General features: G+C 48.4%; 1 protein-coding gene across 2 annotated transcripts in view; it reads left to right on the forward strand.

The window, feature by feature from the left end:
- LOC147623029 (TAF RNA polymerase I subunit A) overlaps window positions 1-23,073 on the forward strand; it is a 71,971-nt gene that overhangs the window by 17,832 nt on the left and 31,066 nt on the right. The window contains exons 2-6 of one of the 2 annotated variants that reach the window (XM_086821053.1): window positions 10,058-10,170; window positions 10,312-10,397; window positions 10,558-10,997; window positions 11,099-11,274; window positions 11,441-11,526. In XM_086821053.1, coding sequence (XP_086677179.1) covers window positions 10,060-10,170; window positions 10,312-10,397; window positions 10,558-10,997; window positions 11,099-11,274; window positions 11,441-11,526 — 899 coding nt within the window. In that variant the 5' untranslated portion in view covers window positions 10,058-10,059. Of the gene's footprint in view, window positions 1-10,053; window positions 10,171-10,311; window positions 10,398-10,557; window positions 10,998-11,098; window positions 11,275-11,440; window positions 11,527-23,073 lie in introns of both variants that reach the window. The other variant, XM_086821052.1, reaches the window with a different exon arrangement.

Here is a 23,073-nt window from a genome sequence, read left to right on the forward strand (position 1 = left end):
CGTTTCCTGCAGCCTAAACCATCAGCCTTCCAAGGAGTTCCTCTGCAGTCCTGGCCGCCTGTACCAGCTGTACGGGACTCAATTGAACCCTTCTGTACCCGCTGGACAGGGCTGTCAATAACCACCCGAACCTGTCTGTACAGGTCAGCATCTGCAGTCACCTGTCTAATGCGCTGCCAGCACAGAATTCGTCCTGCAGCAGCCTGTATGATGCGCCTGCACAGCGGTCGCCCTCCACAAGAGAGAGAAAACTGTCCTGTCATCCCGTAGTCCTGACCATGTGCAGTCCAAAGCTACACTTCTATGCAGTCCAACCAGCCGCCTATTAACAGGAGAGAGAGAAAGCGTAAGAACTGCTGCAGCCGACGACCTGTCTCCTCCACGCAGCCAGCAGACTTATACCTCCTCTCCCAAAAAACAAGAGAGAGAGAAAGAGGCGTGTAAGGGCAGTCCTCCTAAGCGGAAAGCACACTTTTTTCCAAGAGATAGGCGCCTCCCTTCTTTTCTGCCCGCCAGTCCCTCTTTTTTCCAAAAGAGACACACGTGGCCCCCTTAATAGCATAAGGGCCACGTTTTCTTTCATGAAGGGCCTTATAATGATTTTAAAGGTTTTTAAAACCTTTTAAGTTAAAATCTTTTTGCCCCCTTCACACTTGGGGTTGTCCACACACGGGCCTCCTTTTTAACTCCAATTTGATGCCATTCACACTGTCCACCATGTCCCCGTGCACACCTGCATACTGTCCAGAGAAAAACACAGGGTCGTGACAGTCAAAGCCCGGTAAGACTGAGGCTCGAAGTTCCGTATTGGAAACCTAATGTTTGTATCCACCCCCTTCATAAACTATCTCAGCTTCTTGTCTTTCGACTTACCCAACTGTTGTGCCATGGTTATGACCTTGTTTGAAAAGGTTAGCATGAGAGACCCATTGTGGGAGAGTTTGTATAACTCATCCTCCAAATTGGTCAAATAGTGGGTGGAAGGAATCTAGCTTTGAGGTCTGACTCAAAAGTATCATGAGTCGTGCTTGTGGTTAGATCTGTATGGAGACCTGACCAATGCTACCACCAGGTAAGGGCTTACCCAATGAGGCGTGGAGCCGCCAGATGGACTGTGTCTTGAGGATGGAAAACTTTAGCCAAGAGAAAATATGCAACAAGTTGATGTATAAATTGCGTGACTGCAGAATGATCACACACACCATCATACTTACTGAAGTTCAGTTGAGCTCGTATGATGGTGGTTGATGAAGCGGATGAGGAACTAGGACCAAGCGCTAATTTGGGAAGAGTTGCCATAAGATTGGCCCGTAGGGTTGCTAGCAACTGCTGATACTGGAGTTGCATGGCTTCGCGATGGAGCTTATGTTGATACTCCAACGCCGCGCGTTTTGCATGGTGTTGGTCTTCAGCCTCCCTGCATTTGGCTCTCTCTATTTGTCGTGCCTCATCAAGTTCCCATCTTCTTTGTTGCGCCATGAGAAGACGCATGTGTTGAAAATTTTGGGAACCCTGCTCTGTAAATTGCGCTTTAGGTTGCCCTTTCTTTTCTTTTGCTTCTTTTGCTTCTTTTCGTTGTAGCTTGAGTAACGTATTCTGCTCCATTAGCTCTTTGAAGGAGTATAGTTGCGCTTTGTGGAAGTGTTTCTTCTTTTCTTGTGTCTTGGTGGACACTTTCTTTTGCATTGGTGTCTTTGTTGGCCCTTTCTTCTGCAGTGATGCCTTCTTTCTCCTTTTCTTGACAGCTGGGTGGTTTTTCCTTATCTCAGTTTTACCATTCACGGACCTTTTCTCACTTTTAGGTAGTCAAGCTTGGTGACAACCAGAAGCTCTGATACCAATGTAACATGCAACTGGTTTGATCGTGTAATGCACATCAAGACCTTCTTTATACCTCTACGTTAGTGAGCATGAAGCAATCCACTTTTATCTTTATACACAGGAGGTAGAGCTGAAGAGAGAGAGAGTATGCAGAGTTGACAGCTCAATCTACTCATTTAAGGGCCCCCTCCCTCGAGCAAGAGTATTTGCTTTATTACTTTGGAGAACTTCTGTTACAATGCAGAAAACTTACTCAGACTGATTGACGGAGATTGCCAAACGCAAGGATTTTGTAGACAGGATGTCTGCCGAACTATCAAGCAGCAGGTTGAAGTCAACTTTCAAGCCACTTCGGAGAGCCTTATGCACACCCAGATCTGCTGAGGGAGATGCACTACTGAAGGCTGAATACTGAAGCAAAGATTTGGGGCTGCCTTGGGACTGAAGCACTAGGTGCTTGGCTGAGAATTATGCATGCAGAAGACGAGTCTTAGGCACACATGTTCTGCACTAAGCTATGCATGAATAGAATGAATAATGAGATTGTGGAGGGCTCCTTTTATACCCATGGGAGGAGCTGGTCGGTCTGCCAACAGTGCTGTCGGCCTGTTTTAAATGTCCAATGATTCTGATTTTACAGAATTTAATGCTTGCACAAATTCATACGTGTGCTGATGTGGCATGTCCTGATGCTGACTGTATAGAGCCCCCTAAGGCTGGCCGACAAGAGATATGGGCTGCCTATGATGCATAGCATCAAAGGTAAGGCATGTAACTGTTGGTCAGTGTGTGAACACTCCCTATGAGTGTATGTTTGTGAACCTCTTAAAGGTGAATGTGTGCAAGTGTGTGTGAACAAGGGCTTATAGCCACTTAAGTGTTTGTGTGTATAAGTAGTGATGTCACTAGGTAATAGCCAAGTGTCACTACCCTAGTGAATAGAGTGTTGAGAAAGATAGCATTTTGCCTATAAAAGCATTGTACCTTGTAAACTTCAAATATACAAGCATTACATTGTACGTGCAAGTACAGTCTCTTGAGCTTTGTTCTCTTATCTCTCTACCCTTCTCTCATTACCACACACAACACCATGTATTAGTTTGAACCCGCATAGCTGTTGCCAGTTGGTATGCTAACCCTAAAGATAGCACAAATGGTATCAGAGCAAGGTGTTCTTTTTGCTGTCCATGTGAATGCACCGCCGCCGCTGTCACCATCATCAGATCAAGTGTATCTACATCCTGCATACTTAGGATTTTTTTTTTTGCAAAATGAACAAAGTCATCAATCTAAAGCACATACAGTCTCAAAAGTTTGGGGGCTCCTCAAACACGAGCGTGTGGCATCAAGATGAAGCCTCCGCTTCAACTAAAATCTAGGGATTTGTCTCTTTTGCTTCAGACTCGCGCCATTTGGGGTACTCAACCCTGGCCCCTGACCCTAAAACAACGGCCTGGAAACGACGTCGCAAGGTGGTCTACACCACCGGCATCAAGGGGGAGTTCTACCCCAACTTTTAATCTATTTATGTTTGATTTTATGTGTGTGAGCGTCTAGGGTTCTTTGCCTGGGATGTCCCCCAAAACAAGATGTAATAATCTCCAGTGTGTTTTTCCCGTGTCAGTTTTATGTGTTTGTACCGCCTTGTGTTAAAGGCTTCAATACTTCAATTTACCCCTGTTTTGATTGGGGGGTTGTTCTTTGAGTAGACTGATGTAAATGAAAGTCATGAGTGGTCAAGCTCTATTGGCACGTGTTCCCTAGACTTGTGAGTCGCTATGCATCCATGCTTGTTAAGCCGCTGAGCCATGCTTGTTGAGCCTCTGAGCCATTTGTGCCAAGCTTAGTGGCCTCTGAATCACTTACTAACCTCTTAGTCTGTAGGAGGGAACATGTCTTAGATGGAGCATTAGAGTGTAGTGTTGGGCCCAAAACACTGTGGCTGTTGAAGGTTGTCTCAAGTCACTCCACTATTGCCCGGAAGGGGGTTTGTTTGATATTTGGAGCTTCAGTGTGTGAACACTCCCTATGAGCGTATGTGTGTGAACACCTCTAGGCTCTTGAAGGTGAATGTGTGTGAACAAGGGCTTATCGCCACTTAAGTGTTTGTGTGTGTAAGCAGTCATGCCACTAGGTATAGCCAAATGTCACCACCCCAGTGAATAGAATATTGCGAAAGATATGGCATTTTGCCTATAAAAGGATTATATCTTGTAAACTTCATATCATGAATGAGCAGTACCACTGGAAAACGAATAGACAAGAAGAGGAAGAACGCAAGGCATAAGACGAGAAGAATGTAAGGCTTGGGCGCAGTGACAGGCATTGGTTCAGAAATGCAAGAAAACTTTGCAGTTCTTGTGGCAAAAGTAGACGCAGTGTTCCCATGCACAGCAATGGAAAGCGCAATTGTGGTTGTAATTGAGTATGCGGGAGTTTGTCAAAGTAGTCAGATGGGAAGTCCTTCAAGAAAGGAATTCCTTACAAGTCGGAGAGCTTCAAGAACCCGAAGGTGTCCAGGAGTTTGAGCTGGTGCAGGACCAAGAAGAGGTGCTGACATCAGTGTCTGTAGAACCGACACAAGAGCAGGGTTGAGAGAACCAGCCAGCTGGGAGATATCGAGTTGATAGCAACACTAGTGACTGAGAGTCATGTGAGCTTCGAGATCATCCCCGAGGAAGATGCGGAGATTTTTTGAGATTTGTACTCGTGACCTGTATCCTAGAGGATTTAACAAAGCCATAACTATTAGAGGAAGAATAGCTGGAAGAGAACAAGTTGTACCTAGATTGGGAGTGTAGCAAAGGTGCATCATATGCCCCAGTGCTTCAAGTTTAGCAGGAGGGGATGTTATCACCGATGTGAATGCCACGTGGACATGATCAACAGGATTTTGGGCAAGTTTAGAGACTGGATAGGCACCAATCAGGAGGGTCAAATGTTGCCGGGACATCCCAAGGCCAGGCACCCAAGTGTGGAAACAGTTGATCACAATTGGTAGTTGACCAACTGACCAACTCTAGATCAGCCCACTAGCCCTCAAGGGAAACTATAAATAGGGGTCTGAGGGGAAGATAGAGGCATCCCAGAGGAAGGATTAAAGCACCCCACTCTAGATCAGCCCACTAGCCCTCAAGGGAAACTATAAATAGGGGTCTGAGGGGAAGATAGAGGCATCCCAGAGGAAGGATTAAAGCACCCCACTCCAGATCTGCGATGCTAGTATCCCAAGGCAACAAGGGGTGGTTGTGGATCAGTGGGAGTTCCATGAAGCAAGATTCAGCCCAGGAACGACCCGAACAGTAACCAGTTCCAGATGTTGCATTAATGTACATAGGAAGGAGTCCGGATTTCAGTCAACATTGTACATATTCATGTTTTGATATACATTATCTTGCCTTGTCTCTTGTGTGATTGTGAAGTGATTAAGGCATTTGTTTAGCATCAATCAGTGTTTAATTAGGCTAATCTAGTCATGTTTTCACAACGCGTTGTGCGGCAGAGGAAACAACTCAGGACTGCCTCTATAGCTTTCCTCTCACACACTCTTGGAAATACACCCACATAATGGGAGGCACCACTCGGCTCTCACAACAAGCCTGGTCGAGACAGGACACACACACACACGATGAGAACAAAGAGGAGAAGACACTACGTGAGACACCACTCAACACAGATGCCAATACACACACTTGAAGGAGACCACTTAAGGCCAATTCTTTGATGGATTATCCCAAATAGTCTCAGCCCACCACACGTGGAGCAAATGAGCCAATACAAACAGCTTGTCCACCTCCTCTCTCAAGGCTTCCATTTGCTCTTTACCCATTCTCCTCAACCTTTGTCGCACTGGTTTTACTCCATCCTTTAGCTCTATATGCAAATCCTCCCCCTTGAATCCTCTAATCTCCTCATAGGAAGTGATGAACAAATTTGAATACATGGACAACATCTGCAAGAACTTCTCTCTCTCCATGGTTGAGAGATCTGTGCAAATCATTCTTGCCACTAGTTCTTGCTTCTTTGACAACTCAACCTTGGGTTGCATAAGCTCTTCAATCACCTCATATGGCCCTTCATATTCCTCTTCCACTCCACCCACAAATGCATCAGCGCTTGTCTCCTCATGCTCCTCAGCCATAAGAAGGAAAGCCACATCTACTTCATCATCGCTGCTACTAGTGCTGTCACTGTCCACCTCTGACACTGTGGAAGAATCTTCATCACTAGTCTCATCTCCATCTTCAAAATCCCCATCTAGTTGCTTCCTGCTATCCATGTCAAAAAGCTTCTTGCCACCTGTTCTTCCATAGAGGCTTATAGTACCCTTCTTCCAATCTTGGACCGCATTGACTGCTCGTAGCCATGGTCTACCAAGAATGATGGGGTACGCTCCCAAACCTGCTGGCATAACATGAAAATCACATGCAGTCTTCACTGCATATGCCTCAACTTCCAAACTTCTCACAACACCCAAGCACTTAACTTTCTGGTGGTTTGCCATGCGTATACGAAATCCAGACACACCTGCCACTGCAAGGCCCATCCTTTCAACACATGTTTGAGTGATGACACAAATCTGCGCACCACCATCCACATAGCCTTGTCCAAGGTTCTTCCTCTTATGCCACACATCCACTATGGGGCAAATATCTGGCAACTCATCCACAGCCAGCACCCTCACTGACCCTCTATCCGGCTCCTTCTCCATTGGACTAACCAGCTTCTTCCATTGTCTCTTCAACTTGGGTACCATTTCCACCAACTGGCCAAATGTCACATCAGCTTTTCGACTGGTTAAATCTTCTCTCAAGTTGTAGCTATCTTGCCCCTCCCCTAGTGGAAAGTCTGACACATGGAACTTGCGCCGAGCTCGCCTTTTCCTCTTAGCCTTCACATCCTCACCCTCATGGGCCTTCCCTTCCTTCTTGCTTGGACCTGCAGCATTCCTTCCTTCCTTTTCTTCAGAGGTCCTCTTTCCAATGGGCATCACCATTGGATCCTCAAATGACACCGTCTTCTCTAGGCCAACCACATGCAACACCTTTGTCTTTCCTTTCTCTTTTGGGGTCAAACCACTAGGCCCTGGATCTCCCTTTATCTCAATACCAAAGTCACCTGCCCTGTTCGGCAACTGTGTTGGAAGGGGATACATATCTCCTCCCATCCTCCTTGGTTTATCACACTGTGGACTAATGTGACCTAGCTCACCGCAATTGTAGCATGTAGGCACATTCTTCCACTTCTTACCGCCACCACTCTGCCCACCATCATTGTTGGGATGATGTGCATGTCTCCCATGAGCATGACTGTTCCCCACATTACTAAGCAAATTTAGGCTGAGATTCTTCATAAGATCTACAACCTGTTTCATGTCCTGCCGCAGCCCATCATCTTGCACTGCAGGAGCAACCATTGTCAGCACAACTTGCGTGGGAACTGGAATAACATGTGCCTGATGCACCTCCTCCAAAACTCGATGTGGCACGGGATCTATTGGCTTCATCTCTGAGACTCCAGGTACTGTGCTTACTCCCAACTGAGTTAGCCTCTTCAACTTCCATTCTTTGTTCTTTGCTACCTCCAATGCATCCTCATATGTCCTTGGCTTCTTCAACTCTACTCTCCAACGTAAAGGTTTCTTGAGGCCAGCCAAGAACCTGTCCTTCTTCATCATATCTAGTGGAGCCCCTTGTGGCTGCAAAGCTTGACACAAGCTCTCCCATAACAATGAAAATTTCTTATTGTAGTCATCAATGGGCTCTGCTTCCCTCTGCTTCAAACCTTGGATCTCATGCCAAACCTTATCTGGATCTTCTATCTTAACAAATTCTCCTGCCAAAGCCTGTCTCAGGTTATCCCATGTCAATTGTACAGGAGGATCAGCCCTCTGTAGTTCTTCTTCATAATTCCTAGACCAAGCCCTTGCATCACCTTTCAAACAGATCTGCAGGAGACGTAACATCTGTGGAGGAGATTGCACATGGTTGCTTATGCATGCAACCTCCATCTTCTCCAAAAAGTCTTCTATATCTTCATCCACTCTCCCATGAAACTCCGGATAAGAAAATGCCATTGCTTTCAACACTGTAGGGCTGATTTAAAACCACCTTTGTGTATGCTCGAAAATAGAGAACAATTTGCTAATCACAATGCTCTAGAAGAGGATAAACACATGGACGTCAAAAGAAGTTTCATAATTGATAAGGGGAAGTACAATAGGCAAAGGTGAATCCAACACTTCTCTTAATATCTGAGGTCCAAACATGAGTGCAATGCGTTGCATAAAGAACATCTTCCTGCTCACATGCACATTGATACGAATCCTTTGCGTATCATGGAATGGTGTAAATGGTGGCGGTCCGTGGTTATTGTCCATGAAACATAACTTTTATGGCTGCCAATGTGTAAGGCTTCCAAAATCCTCTAACTTCTAGAAAATTTTGGCAGCATAACGGCTGTAATTGGCCTAAAAACCAAAAAAACCAGCCAATGAAAAGTGTGGCAAAACACACCAAACTGATCTCTGAGAGGCTCTCTGACAACTCAAACCTGGCTCTGCCACTGTATGCGTCCCAACTGACACTGCTAGGAACCAATGCCTCAGCGGCCTACATGCTATGCTCGATGCCGTATAGGGTTTGTTGGAGGAACTTTCACTGCATCACGAAGTACATCTATTTTTTCAAAAGATAATTGTATGACCACTGCGGCGGTCCTGTCCGTAGGTGTGACTCACAACCCATAGACCCTCACTTTACATACATCACAATCTTGCAATCCAAAGAGAGAAGATGTCTCTCTCGCCAAGTACCTGTACCTGCACCTGTTCCTATTCTTGTTCTTGTACCTGTAACCTGTAAGCTGAAGGTACTCGTAGACGAGCTCCTCAGTGGGGGCACCAAAAGAATGTGCGGCGGAGGAAACAACTCAGGACTGCCTCTATAGCTTTCCTCTCACACACTCTTGGAAATACACCCACATAATGGGAGGCACCACTCGGCTCTCACAACAAGCCTGGCCGAGACAGGACACACACACACACACGATGAGAACAAAGAGGAGAAGACACTACGTGAGACACCACTCAACACAGATGCCAATACACACACTTGAAGGAGACCACTTAAGGCCAATTCTTTGATGGATTATCCCAAATAGTCTCAGCCCACCACACGTGGAGCAAATGAGCCAATACACACACTGAAATCTCCCACAACACTCAAGGAATGGAGCAGTAGCTTCAAACACAAGAGAAGCTTACACACAGTTGAACAGCAGACAAACCATGAGGAATTAGGCCAAATTGATTGCACCACTGCGTCCGGAGCGGCCAAAAACCCCCACTTAGGATGTTCAATTGCTCAAATCCGAGGTCGTATGAGCAGATTAAGGCCAAAATAGTCTCCCAGTACACTCAAAATAGGGTAGCGGTTCTTCCTTCCCATTTCTCTGGTCTTTCCACGCAGCTCTCGGGTTTTTTCTGCAATTTTTTACAGGTTTCAGACCTATCCCTTGAAAGCGTCCATCCATGGGCACCTTAAGTGACCAAATCGGACTCCGGGAGAGCCCACACGGCTAAGCGCCAGCTATCACTTTCCATGTGTCTGCCGCACACTTCACATGCATAAAGCTTCCACAGGAAGCTACCCAAAGCTCCGTCTCTGTCACGCCACGCACACCGAATCACATGGAGTGGACCCCCTATTGTCCCAAATGATGGCCTCTCTGCATAATTGACTAACCCGACACTGGCCGTGACTTCACTGTGTACACATCATCCAAGGCACGCGTAGTGGAACCCACTGCCATCCACTTGTCTTTCCACATCGGCGGCCATTATTCTAACTTCCTCTTGACGCTACCCATAACTAGAAGCCATTTACTCATAGAGCATATGAAACTGTACATTGGAAAGCAAAAGTCATGCAGTACCATAGCGTGGACCATGTGGGGCCCACAAACTCTCAAACCTTCGGAGATGAGCACGTCTTATTTTGTGATGGCCATGCATTGTATATACACATGCTCTAATACTTGCATCAAAAAAATGCCTAACAGCGTGTTACATAACAGTGTTTCTCTTGGGACATAGCAGCTGTTGTCTTTTGAGAACGTGTTCAGATTTTCTGTTGTCCAAGCTGCTGCATTGTTATGTGATTATAATGCAAGTAATACTAACTTAACTCATTCATAAAGTTGTCCTACTTACTTGGGTGATATTTTTAATAGGCAGCCATGGAAGCAACAAGGCAGCTGGAGGGTCTTCAGGGGAATGACATTAAATTCAGAAGAATGTATCAGATCTTGCATGACAAACAACCAAAGGGTGCATGGGCCCCTAAAACGGTTTGTTTGATGCAATGCTTGTTTCTAGGTTTAGTGGTGCATTCATTTCTAGACATTGCTCTTGTGTTGAAGAAAACATGTTTTCTTGTGGTGAATAACAGTGAGCTCACTGCTTTTCTATGTCCATCTTATTTTCATCAGGTGCAGGCAGGAGCCGTATGTTTGGAGCTGGCACTGTACTTAATGAGCCAAAAGCATTACGAGGATGCTAAGCTCGCATCTGGGCCGTATGTTTCTCTTTCTTTTTTGATGTTAGAAAACACAAATCAAAGTAGTATAAATGTACTTGAGATGTTGGCATGAATTGTAGGGAAGTCTTTGCCTTGCTACTTCATATCATTGCAAGTAACTATATGCCCACACTGCTGCTTATTTAATTGTTTGCAGCTTCATGGATATTCCTCCATATCGAAATGATCCTGTGGCAAATCTGATCCATGGGCTGATACATTATCATCAATGGTATGATTTAGTTAAGCAGGAGGTGGAACAAGCTTCAGAGAGGAGGGTAGTCGGGCATGTCAAAAGTGAGGAGGTCGACCTCAGTGAAGGGGTGGGTGAGAATGAAGGCATATTTAGTGATAATAAGACATACATTGGCAATGGAGAATATGCCTCTAGGCCAGATGATGATGTTTTATCAGAAAGTACTTCAATGTTTGATGCCATGTCCTGTGAAGGAAATCTGCTTATGTCCTCAAAAAAGAGGCTTGAGGGATTTACTCTGCTCGATGTCAAGGAAGAGAACCAATGGAATATCTATGATGATACGGAAGAAGAGGATGAAAATAGCTATATTAAGAAAGCAAAAGTTGTCTACACTGTCGGTATGCTTATCCGTGACAGCTTGTGTCCGTTTTTTTGAACTACGACATCAGTTGAGGGAGTTTGGTAACTTATTTCCTTGTGTGCGATGGTTTTCATGCAGACTTAGATCAAAGACTCTTTCCGTTTAGCTTACCCAGATCGTACCAGGGAAAAAACTATTTTGTTCTTATGGGGACAGCAGCAGCAAGGGGTTGTCATATCAATGCAATCAAGCATCTAAGAGAAGCATTGTCTTTGGATAAACACTCAACAGCTGCATTGCTTCCTCTCGTCCAGGTGCCTATTTCCCTTTATCCTGTTTTGAGCAACTATTTTATGTTCAGTACTTCCCTGTGGCCATATTGAATACTAAGATCAGATGTCTATTATAATCTTGCTAATGATACATAAGAATGGCTGGGTGTATACTATGCCTGATGTCTCCTGTAAACACTTGTTATAGCTCATGCTTGCCGGAGCTGATGTGGAAGGTGCCTATGAGGAGATCGAGAAGTGCTGTCAAGGATCAAATCATTGCATTCCCTTCAGGTTTGTGTTTAACTTACTGAGAAAGACACTACATTTGCTTGGCTTACAAGAGGCACAATTCTGTTGCCGAAAGATTGGGAAATGACTGAGTGGGACAGAGTGAAACCACTCATTGATGGTCTGTGTGTTGGTTGAGTTGGATCAAGCTCAATTAGCTTATATTTTTATGTACGACCAATACTATCAGTCATACGATGCCTATTATTGTGGTGGTGCTGCTGACCCATCCAGAATGGTCACACCTTCAAACGGGCCTTGCAATGTGTAGAGCACGTGTCTAGGGATGAATTCCTAGAAGTTCAGACCATGTTATGTGCGAACACACTGTTCCTTAACTTATCTGATGGTGAGTCAGCCTTCAGACCTTCACGAAGTGGTTGAAAGCCATCTAGTCGCAAAACAGTCTGTATGGGGTCCTAACTAAGATGCCAGTTGTTGGGGCTGCGTAATCTTTGGAATGGGGGCTTAACAAATGTGCAGCAGCATAAAATGCTGATGATGGTAACATCAAACCCCTCTTCATTTGGTATCCACAGGGCTAGAAAATGTGTATCCGTGCACATCGACCTTGTAGTCAAACCTTGTCACTTGGGTAACTGTCAGCTGTAGCCTCTGACTTAACGACTGTTTCCTGTTGTATACAGTCATCTGTAGGGTGTTTGCGAGCTGCCTCTGGACTTTGGCGAATTCCAAAGTGCTTATTGCACCATTCTGTTTTGGCTGAAACAGCCTTTGGTTTCTGGTTGTGGAGATGCAAGAAGAGGAAGACCACTTCTGGTTAAGAGAGGCCACACCATTGTTTTTAGATAAACCTTGTTCCTGGCATGGTGATGATCATTTATACTGTTGCAAACAACCAATAACACTAAATTTTTTCAATGAAAGCTTTTTGCAATGTGATCGTGATTGACTCTTGTAGAGACTAAAAAGCTGCCTTTTGATGAGAAAGATTGTCAACGTGGCACTAAAAACCTCAGAGACAACTTATGTTGTTGGGATTCTCTGGCTTATGCAATTGTGGAGAAGGGAAGCAAAAGAGAAAAGAAAAAGATAAAGGCATTTGTGACTGTTGTGGATACTAAATAGCTGCCTCTTGATGAGAGGGATTGTCAGCTTGGCACTGAAGACCTCAGAGGTAACTTGTGTTGTGAGCTTCAGTTAAAGCAGATATGTATATATATATATATACATATCTATATATAGATATGCATATATATATATACATATCTATATAATGTGGGAGTGCTTGCATGGAGTAGATGTAGGATGTATTGGTTTATGCGAGTGTGGGGCAGGGAAGCAAAGGAGAAAAGCAGTAGATTAAGGGGTATGCAACTTAAAGGAGGTAGTATTTAGCCATCATTGGGATGCGCAACTGGACTTTCAATTGTGCCTAGGGCTAGGTTGCCAGGCCACCCATAGACAGGCCATGGAAGCCTTAGAAAAGCATTTTTTTTTGTCCTGAAGTTGATAGTAGGCTGACTATATTCATCAGAAACGAGAAACGGGAATGGAAACGTTTGAGGAATAGAAACATGGAAACGGGTTTTAGGGGTGGAAACGGCTGTTTCCTATGATAATATCACTTGGGAAATGAGAAACGGCCATGGAAACGGATGGGGTCCTGAAACGGAGAAACACATTTCTAGGGACTGAAACAGCCGTTTCCTGTGATTAACTAGCATAAGACTGGTGTAATCTGCTCATCTCAGTATCTCTCTCATGGGGTGCTGTAAGATAGAGAAACTAAAGTGGCGGGGCAGTCGTCTCCTGTGGCGGGTGATGATGGCTCTAATCCACCAGTGATGAAGTGGCCGTGGGAGGATGCAGAGGACAGGATGGGGGGCAGCCAGGAGACCATTCATGGGCCGGAGCTCGCTGCCTGGGAGGAACTAGTGCCGCAGGTGAGAGGCCAGGATCCGTGGACTCTCCCGGAGTTTGGCAGGTTGCAGGGGAGTCTATCTTTTTCGCGCTCGGATAGACGGGCCACAGGAGTTAACCTTTCCCGCATCGACAGGTTTTACATTGATGAGTGGGCTTGTGATAGAGGTGGCACTGTGGGCATACTTGCAGGCTCCTCGTTTTCAGACCACTTTCCAGTGCTTCTCCAGATCGAGGACCCTACGAGAGGAGAGCAGGGCCAGAGCGTCCGGATTCCAGATTGTCTCATAGAGGAGCCCGAGATTGCGATCAGAGTTGAGCAGGTCTGGCAGGAGCTGCAGTTCAGGAGAGGAACGGCAGCCAGCGATCTTGCCAGTGGCTTGTAGGAGATCAGTCGGATGCTCAGACAGGCTGCCTTGGACCGTCTGGAGGCCTTCAGAGAGCAGGAGAGGAGCCTACGGAGGAGTCTAGCGTCCCTCCAGAGACTCCAGGAGAGGGATCCTACGAGCCCTTGGATCTCAGAGCAGATGGAGTCAGCTCGCACTGAGATCAGATCCATCGAGGAGAGGAGGGTGGAGTTCCGATTCCATGCTCGGGCTTCTTTTTGGACACAGGCTGGAGACAGAGTGACTCGAGATTTCTTTGAGGCGACAGGGCCTCGCTTCAGACGAGAGGGTCTCAGGCGTCTTCGGCAGGCTGATGGCCAGATTGTGGTGGATCCCCCCAGGGTTCGGGCGATAGCCACAGATTTTTACAGGGATCTTCTCTCTGCTGAGCCAGCAGATGACAGGGTGAGAGAGGCTCGGGAGGCAGTCTGGAGCTTCACGAGACCGGTTGTGCCGGCCCATTTGCAGCACTCCCTTCTCTCCCCCTTCTCGGATACGGAACTGGAGGAGGCTCTTCAGGCATTACCTCGGGGCAAATGCCCAGGAGAGGACGGTCTCTCAGTGGCTTTCTTCCAGAGGTATTGGGGCCTATTACATAGGGGCTTCAGATTGGCATTCCAGGAGATTATGGAGTCGGGAGTCATGCCGGACAGCATGGCAGAGGGGTTGATTCACTTGATCCCCAAAGAGGGAGGAGACAGACTGGAGATTAGACAGTGGAGACCGATCACCTTGCTAGGCACAGCCTACAAGGTCCTAGCTAAGGCGATCAGCAGGCAGCTTCAGCCTCACCTTCCGGACATCATCCACTCCACGTAGACAGGCTTCATCCAGGATAGGAGCATTCTGGATAACATTTTCTCTTTCTGGGAGGCTATGGCTTTGGCTAGATTTCGGCAGGAGGATCTGGCAGTGCTCCTTCTCGACTTCGAGAAGGCATATGATCGGGTGGACTGGGCCTTCTTGGAAGGCACTATGGAGAGGATGGGCTTCCCCCCTCAGTGGATCCGTGGGGTCTCTGCACTCTACACATCGGCTCATAGCCAGGTGCTGATACAGGGCGTGCGCGGAGAGAGGTTCCAGCTCTCACGCTCGGTGCGGCAGGGGTGCCCCTTGGCGCCCTTTCTTTTTCTTTTTGTGGCGGAGGCCATGAGCACTTTTTTGACGGCACAGGATACAGGTTTGCGGGGCCTCCAGCTTCCCATCCGCACCTCGGAGGAGCTCCTAGACTCGGAGTTTGCGGATGACACTGCTGTCTATCTTCAGGGAGGTGAGGAGAACCTCCGCCGCTTCGCCTCAGCCATGGACAGGTTTTGCAGAGCTTCGGGTGCTTTGATCAACTGGCACAAGTCGTGTGGGTTGTGGGTCAGTTCTATGCCCCCCCCGACTTGGAGGCCAGTTGATGGTTTTCAGTGGCTGCCCCCCGGCACTACAGTGCGTTATTTGGGATGCTACGTGGGCATTGACATATCTCCGGAGCAGCAGATAGCCCCCCTTCTTCTGAGCATTCGGAAGAAGCTTCTGTATTGGAGTACCGCTCGTTTATCTCTGGCTGGCCGAGTAGTTGTGGCCAACCAAGTTCTGCTTGCTACCATGTGGTACATCACTTCTTGCTGGGCCTTCTCGCGGGCGTGCATTGGCCACGTGCAGAGGCTCATCAGGAACTTTCTTTGGTCCGGTGGCGACGGGCGGCCCGCCAGGGCCAAGGTGGCATGGGCTGTGATCACTCAGCCGAGGGAGAGAGGCGGCCTGGGCATTGTTGATCCTATTTGCCAAAGCCGAGCTTTGCTTGGCAAGTTGGTAGTTCGTGGCCTCCTGCCAGGCGCTAAGCCGTGGAAGGAGTTTCTTGTTTCCAGGATGCTCAGCCGCACTCCTTCTCTTAGCGGCCCCTGGACCCCCAGCATCAGGTGGATCTTTACAGAGCAGCAATCCAGAGGAGTAGGCCTTGGCTTTGAGGAGCGTTTTGCAGCTAGCCTTCTGAGGGCCTAGGTGCATCTGAGGCCGTCACTCTTCCAGACTCCCCCGGGCACCGATGAGGAGCGCCTGAGGCAGCCATTGATCTGGAACCCCTTGATTCGACTTCCCAGCGGCCATATGGTTGGATCGCGGCCTCACGTGTCGTGGGGCCCGTTGAGCTCCGGCCCAGCCCAGTCCAGTCCCTAGACGACTGGATATGTTTTCAGCAGCTGCCTCTAGAGGCTCGGGAGAGGAGACTCAGTGGGATGAGGGGCAGAGAGTCGATGAGACAGGACATTGAGGCGGCCATCCCCCGGGAGTGGCGGACCCCAATACAGGACCCTGCACCTCCACAGTGGATGGGTGTCTTTACTCGGCATGAGATCCTTCTAGTGGTCTGCGGCACAGCGGAGGGAGTCGCCCCACTCACTTTCGAGGTGGGAGAGGGTGGCCAGCTTCAGAGGACACGATTGGATTTGGATGGGCTCCAGGGTTGTATTCTTCAGAGGGTGCGGGTGGTCGGCTTTCATCAGAGACAGTGGCATGTAGACCCCTCACCGGCCTCGATAGGGGAGGACTGTTCTTGGAGATTATGGGCTTGGGACAGCAGGCCTCTTATTCGCCTTCAGTGGGATCCAGGTGAGTGGTTTTGGCGAGATCCCTACTCGGCCCCCACCAGCCCAGGCATCCCCTTTTTTCAGTACACAGCGAGGCTGGGGCGGCGGATTCAGAGGCACAGGATAGCGAGCACCCCGGCGGCGGCCGAGCATTGGCGGCGACAGGGGCTCTCCCCTGCCTTTCTTAGGGACTTCTGGCAGCGCCTTTGGGCCAGCTTCCGGCCCCGGAAGGTGACATTTTTTCTCTGGCTCACAGCGCATAGAGGACTGGCTGTGGGGGCTTGGCTAGCTTTTGGCAGACACCCAGCGTCCTGCCCTCGGTGCGGCCATGCACAGGAGTTGCAGCGGCACTGCTTATGGGATTGCCCACAGGCACAGCAGGTCTGGTAGCGCGCTCTCAGGATGGTTTTTGCAGGCTCACCAGGTGAGATGCTGGTGACGTGGGGTGCGGTGGCTTGGGCCACGGACAGCGGCCCGGCCCTTGGATATGAGGACGTCCCTGGCAGTGCGACCATCCAGGTCTCTGACAGGGCGATGGCGGTGGTTCCGACGCCAGACTTCTCTTCGGCAGCCCCTCAGGAGGGGATCGGGCACAGATGGGAGATGATCAGCAGCATGACGGCTTGGCACATATGGAGAGCCCGATGCAGGGAGGCCATTGACCGCCAGGCGACTCCACCGGCGGCGGAGGTCATACAGGCCCTCTGGGTGGACATCATTCACACCTTGAGAGGACACTGGGTGGGGGAAACTCCAGGGCGACTCGGACCGCATGAGAGGGCGCCGCAAGGCTTTCCTCCGCACGTGGCAGCCTGGCCCTTTCCTCACCGCGAGGGGTGAGGATGTCACTTGGCACTATAGGCCTCCAGTTTGGCTTTTCTCACCTCCCACATGTACTACTAGGTAGCCCCCCCCCAGAGAGCGGCCAGCCACGGGGGTGGAGCTCAGGTGTTCACTGTGGTTTTATCCCTCCTTGCGAGGTGAGCTTTGTAGCCTTATGGCGCTTTCTCATTAACTAATAGAAGGATCGTTTTTCCGGGAAAAAAAAAGAAGATGAAGTGGCCGTGGACGAGGTCCTGGTAAGTGTGGGCGTCTCGCTCGACAAAGTGCTATGGCTCTGTCAAGGGCGACTCCTTCTAAAGGACGTCTGGCTTGCCGAGGGGGTAGTGGTGGTCCTAGTCGTATCTGCCGGGGTGGTCCTGGCCCTGAAAAATCCGTCATGGCTCACTGGCGGGGTGGATCCTGGTGTGCTGTCCTGATTCGTGGGAGAGCCTCTCGATGGTGTCTGAGCTCCAATAAGAAAAGCCCTAAACACCTTTGATCCTCAAACTCCATCACATGTCGTAATGGTCCAAAACCCTCTCGGAAGAGACACCAGTATCTCCCTCGTATCTCATAGTACATAGTACATCGGCATATGCAGTGATCCTCTGACTCCACTTCCTAGTGACATAGCTGACAAATGCGGTCTTCTGGCTTCATCCCCTCGTATATGCCAGTCTCTACTCTCAGCTGATGCGATGAAGTGCGGATTTGTCCAATGGCACTGTGAATGCCATGTGAGAGATGGGTGTCTATGTATGTAGACTGTGTCACAAAGCCATCTGGGGAGAGATGTAGAAAATGGTCCCGATAGTAGGCCATCTTCGTGCCTAGAGGTAGGGGGGGGCTGGACCATGTCCTTTCTGCTTCTAGCCTCACGATGTCCATCCTGATCACCCTATTCTGCTCAGAGCGACTAAGGTCCAAGAAGGGGCAGTCCAGGCTGTAATCAAATGGAGGGATTGCATCAATCGTCATGCCATGTAATCTCAGCCAGTTACGCATCTGGGTGTACCAACATCGTGTATCGCCGTCTGTTGCTAACAGCTTGGAAGAGATATAGCAGTATGGGTATCCAAACCCCTGCCAGACTGGCCCTTTGCCCCCCCATCCTGTCAATGTAGTCGGATATCTCATCAATTTAAAGTCCAAAAAGGGTGGGTGACAGTGGGCATCCCTGCTTCACCCCAATGGTGCTAGTCACTGTATCCGGGAGTCCGTACTCTGCCTATCACCGCCTCATATAATGCATAAATGCCCCACTGCATCTCCTCGGGAACACCAATGTCATGCAATCTCCTCATGAGTCTGGCACGTGGCATTGTGTCAAAGGCTTTGCGGAAGTCCACAAAGCAGCAATATATCCTCTTCCCCCGTGCTCGTCCCTCCTCAATGAGAGCCCTGAGGGTAAATATGTGATCCAAAGTTGTGAAACCTCGTCTAAAACCTGCCTGCCCAGGTGCTCTGAGTCCATGTGTCTCAGCCCATCTACTTAGCTCTCGATCCAAAATAGATCCGAATATCTTGGCCAAGCAATGGTCAATCATGATGGTCCTGTAGTTCCTTGGTATCATGGGATCACCACTCTTAAATAGAAGTACAGTAGTATGTGCCGACCAACTGTCTGGGAAACCTTCGCAAATGGCCGTGTTAAACATGTGTACTAGCAGTGGTGCCAATACATCTTTGGCATGTGAAAAATGTTTTGCTACTAGCCCATCCTGGTCTTGGGCCCTTCCATTACATAGTCTATCAATAGCATCCAAAACCATCTGAATGGTGACAAAAGTACTATGATCCGGGCGAGTCGTTGACGGATGAGCGATGGGGGGCTGCCCTGGTACTTCATATAAAGTTCTTGCATATTCATGCCATGCCTCAGGTGCTGTGATAGGTGTGGGTGGTTGTCGCTCATGGAACATCTTCCATGCCCTCTTGCTGTCCTGCCCCAAAAATAGTTGGTATATCTCCATCTCAAGCTTGGCTAGGTAATCCCGCTGCTTCTTCCGCAGAAGGCGTTTGAAGAGCGTTCTAGCCTGTCTATGTGTGTGGATGCAAAGGGTGATCTCCCGCTGCAGGCGGTGACGAATCTCGCGACATTCATCATCGTACCAAGCATTTTGCGAGAGAGAGAGAGAGAGAGAGAGAGAGAGAGAGAGAGAGAGAGAGAGAGAGAGAGAGAGAGAGAGAGAGAGATGATGAAATGAAATGAAATGTTATATTAACGTCTTCAAAAGGCCATAATGACCTATGAGACCAAAAAGTTACATCATGGTGGATCTGATACAATGTCTGGATAAAAAACCAGAAAATGAAAAATAAAGATGATACTACTTAGTACTGGCACCTAGAAAATGAAATTGGAAGTGGAAGGTAAATAGAAACCCTTATAGGGTGTGAATATAGAGAGAGAGAGAGGAGGAAGGACATATATTAACGTGTTGCAAAAGACCCAATGGGTCGATGAGACAAAAGGTCTACAATGTGTCCATGGAATCTCATCATGGGAAAAAAAGACAACATAACAAAAAGAAACTAACAGTAATCCCTAGGTAAATGTAGATATGTATGGATCATCGTCATCCTAATCATGGAGGATCACCATCCTCATCATTGTGGATACAAAGTGGGTGTAGAGAGAGAGAGAGAGAAAGAAAGAAAGATATCCTAAGCGTCTACTAAAGACCCAATGGGCCTATGAGACCAAAGTGGTACAATAATGTCCATGGCATATCTCATCATGGAATGGAAAATAAAACAGAATGAAAACATAAATATAGCTATCTCACTGGGGTGATACAAAACTGTCCATGGAAACTTGTCATGGAGTACTAAGAACATAAAAACGTGGGAGCAATATCAGCTCTGAGTAGATGGTATACCACTCTCCAAAATGTCAAGCATGGGGTTGACGAGTATGGCCGAGAGGTCTCCCTCAGCTATGTCACGCGGAAAGGTAACTCGATGGCGGTGGAGCATGTCCTGGATCTGGAGCTAATGAGGTGATCGTGGCCGACGAGGGGGTCGAGGGCGTCGGGCACGTTGGAGTGCAGAGGCTTGGTCCAAGGTAACTCCTCTCGGGCGAGGTAGGTCCAGAGCAGCTCGTGGAGGGTCCACAAGATCCACTATGTCGGTGTCCCCCACCTCCTGAGTCCGGAAGAAACTGGTGATGGTTGGCTGCCGAGGGAGGGGGCGGGGTGGCTGGGGCCTATGTCTCAAGAAGGTGTCCCTGTGTCTGCGGAGCTCAAGTAGGAAGAGGCCCAGGCAACGCTGGTCCTGGAAGTCAATGATCCTGGAGAGTGGACTGAATCCCTCACGAAATAGATAGTGAAACCTCCCGCGGATCTCATAGTATACTGGGTAGCGGCATATGTAATGCTCCTCCGTCTCAACCTCTGTGTGGCATAGTCGGCAGATCCTCTCCTCTCTGGGTGTCTGTACGAGCTTCCCGGCTTTGAAGATGCGCTCAGCTCTACCTGTCTCCACTCTGAGGTAGTGGGAAGAAACCTGTATCTGGCCAATCGCAATCCGCATGGCATGGGACATGTGAACACTCAAGTAGCCCGGTTGCTGGATGAGTGAGTGTGAGGAAGTGGTCTCTGTAAAAGTGCATCTTCGTGGGGAGCTCCGGGGGTGTGATCCATGTGCAATGTGTGTAGATAACCCGGTTGGTATCCTCGTGAGATAGCCGGAAAAAAGGGGAGTCCAAACTGTCCTGAAGAGCGGGTAGGCGGTCCATGCAGAGCCCGTATACTGAGAACCAAGTGGAAACCAGTGCATACCATACTCCAAAGTGCCCCTCAAGTGCTAGCTATCTGGAGGACTCCAGGGCAAGCCTCGGGTACCTGTGGGGATCCATGTGACTGATGCGATGAAGGTACGTGACTGTCTGGAAGAGTGCCTCCACTACCATTGGGGCTGCAGCAAACTCTGCCTGGATAATCTGGTGTAGGACTGATGGTTTGCTGCGGATCATACGAGAGAACATCATGACTTGGGGCCTCTCAACTCACTGCCAATCCTCATCGGATAAATCTGGCCCCAGAAAGTTGCTCCATACATCAAGGCTGGTGTGACGAGGGTGTCAAAAAGCCAGCCCTTCGTCCTGGGCTCTTGGAAATGTGCCTGGAAGCACTGCCGCTCAAGTAAGCTCAAGGCTGCATATCCCCACGTCACTCTGGCATGTGCTGCGGGAAGCATGGTGAAGTGTGGGCCACTGAAAGTGACACCAAGGTAGACATAGGATGAGACAATCTCCACAGGATCCCCTCTATATGTGAAGCTCAATCTGGATGTGACGGGGTAAGAGGTATTAAAGTAGTATGGGGATCAATATGCTTGCCAATGTGGGACCAGCCCCACCTAATCCATCAATGAAGCTCAAGATCTCATCAATGTAGAGGCCGAAAAGAGTGGGTGATAGAAGGCAGCCCTGTTGCAACCCAATGGTGCTGGAGAGAGAGAGAGAGAAATGAAATGAAATGAAATGTTATATTAACGTCTTCAAAAGGCCATAATGACCTATGAGACCAAAAGTTACATCATGGTGGATCTGATACAATGTCTGGATAAAAAAACCCAGAAAATGAAAAATAAAGATGATACTACTGGCACCTAGAAAATGAAACTGGAACTGGAATATAGTGAAGGGGGGGGGGTACGCTATGGAGGTGAGAGAGAGAGAGAGAGAGAGAGTTATATTAACGTCTACAAAAGGCCAAAATGACCTATGAGACCAAAAGGTTACATCATGTCCATGAAATAAATCATCATGGGTACTAAAAATAAAAATCAAAGAAAGTAATAAGAGCTGAAATGTCAGATCTGATCCCAAAACAAAAAGTGTTCAGCTCTCATATCACCCTAAAATATCCCGTGTAGGATGCTCCAACATGGCACCCAATGTAGTAAAGCTAGGCCGATGGGAGAAAGTCTTGTGGTGGTGGGAGATTATGGCTCAGATCCTCCTGTAGTGACGCAGGCATGGGTGGGGACCACGAGGTCGAGGGCGCCAAGCTCTACATAGCTCAATGCCTCTGTCTAGTGTCACTCCTCTCGGCGGAGCTCCCGTGTCATCCTGAAGGTTCGGTGTAGTGGGTGAATTTGCCCTTGGCACTCTAGTCTGGAAGAAGTTAGTGAGAGCTCTCTGCATTGGTCCTGTGATGGGTACCGTTGGTATAGGCTGCAAAAGGGACTCCCTGCGTCTGTGAAGCTCCAGAAGGAAAAGTCCGAAGCATCTCTAGTCTGGGAAATCCATGATCCTGGAAAGTGGTCCAAATCCATCTCGGAAGAGGCAGTGGAACCTCCCCGTAATCTCATAGTATATTGGGCATCTGCATACATTGTGGGCCTCTGTCTCAGCCTCTGTGTGACAAAGTTGACATAGCCTATCCTCCACAAAAGAGATTAACGTCTACAAAAGACCCGGGCCTATGAGACCATAGATAGTACAATGGTACCATGGGTATACTGCGCCATGGAAAAACTAAAAAAAGCACGCGAAAATTGAAAAGTGAAACATGACTCTATAAGCCTCTTGATGGCAGATGTGGCTATGCTGAGGGCATGTGATGTCGTCGGAGAATCTCATGGATCTGTCTATGTGTGGTGGAGATCCTCGGTGCTCTGGGTTTGGGGTGCTTGGCATGTAGGATGGAGTAGGCCTGCCCTTTTAGGTCTCCGTTGGGACCTGAATGTGGCCCCTGTGTACGGCTGGTATGATGTCGATGTGGCAGTCGGCATGGGTGGCTGATGTGGATGCTCGTTCTGTGAAGAAAGCAGTGTTGGATTGTGGTTGGGCAATGTCGGGTCTGGCCTTGTCTCTCAGCACAAGTATACTATGAACAAGTTCTTTTAATAAAGAGCACAGAGCTGAATGTATATAA

The sequence above is a fragment of the Cibotium barometz genome, chromosome 27, assembly GCF_041138505.1.
Source record: "Cibotium barometz isolate CiBa-2024 chromosome 27, ASM4113850v1, whole genome shotgun sequence".
Lineage (NCBI taxonomy): Eukaryota > Viridiplantae > Streptophyta > Polypodiopsida > Cyatheales > Cibotiaceae > Cibotium > Cibotium barometz.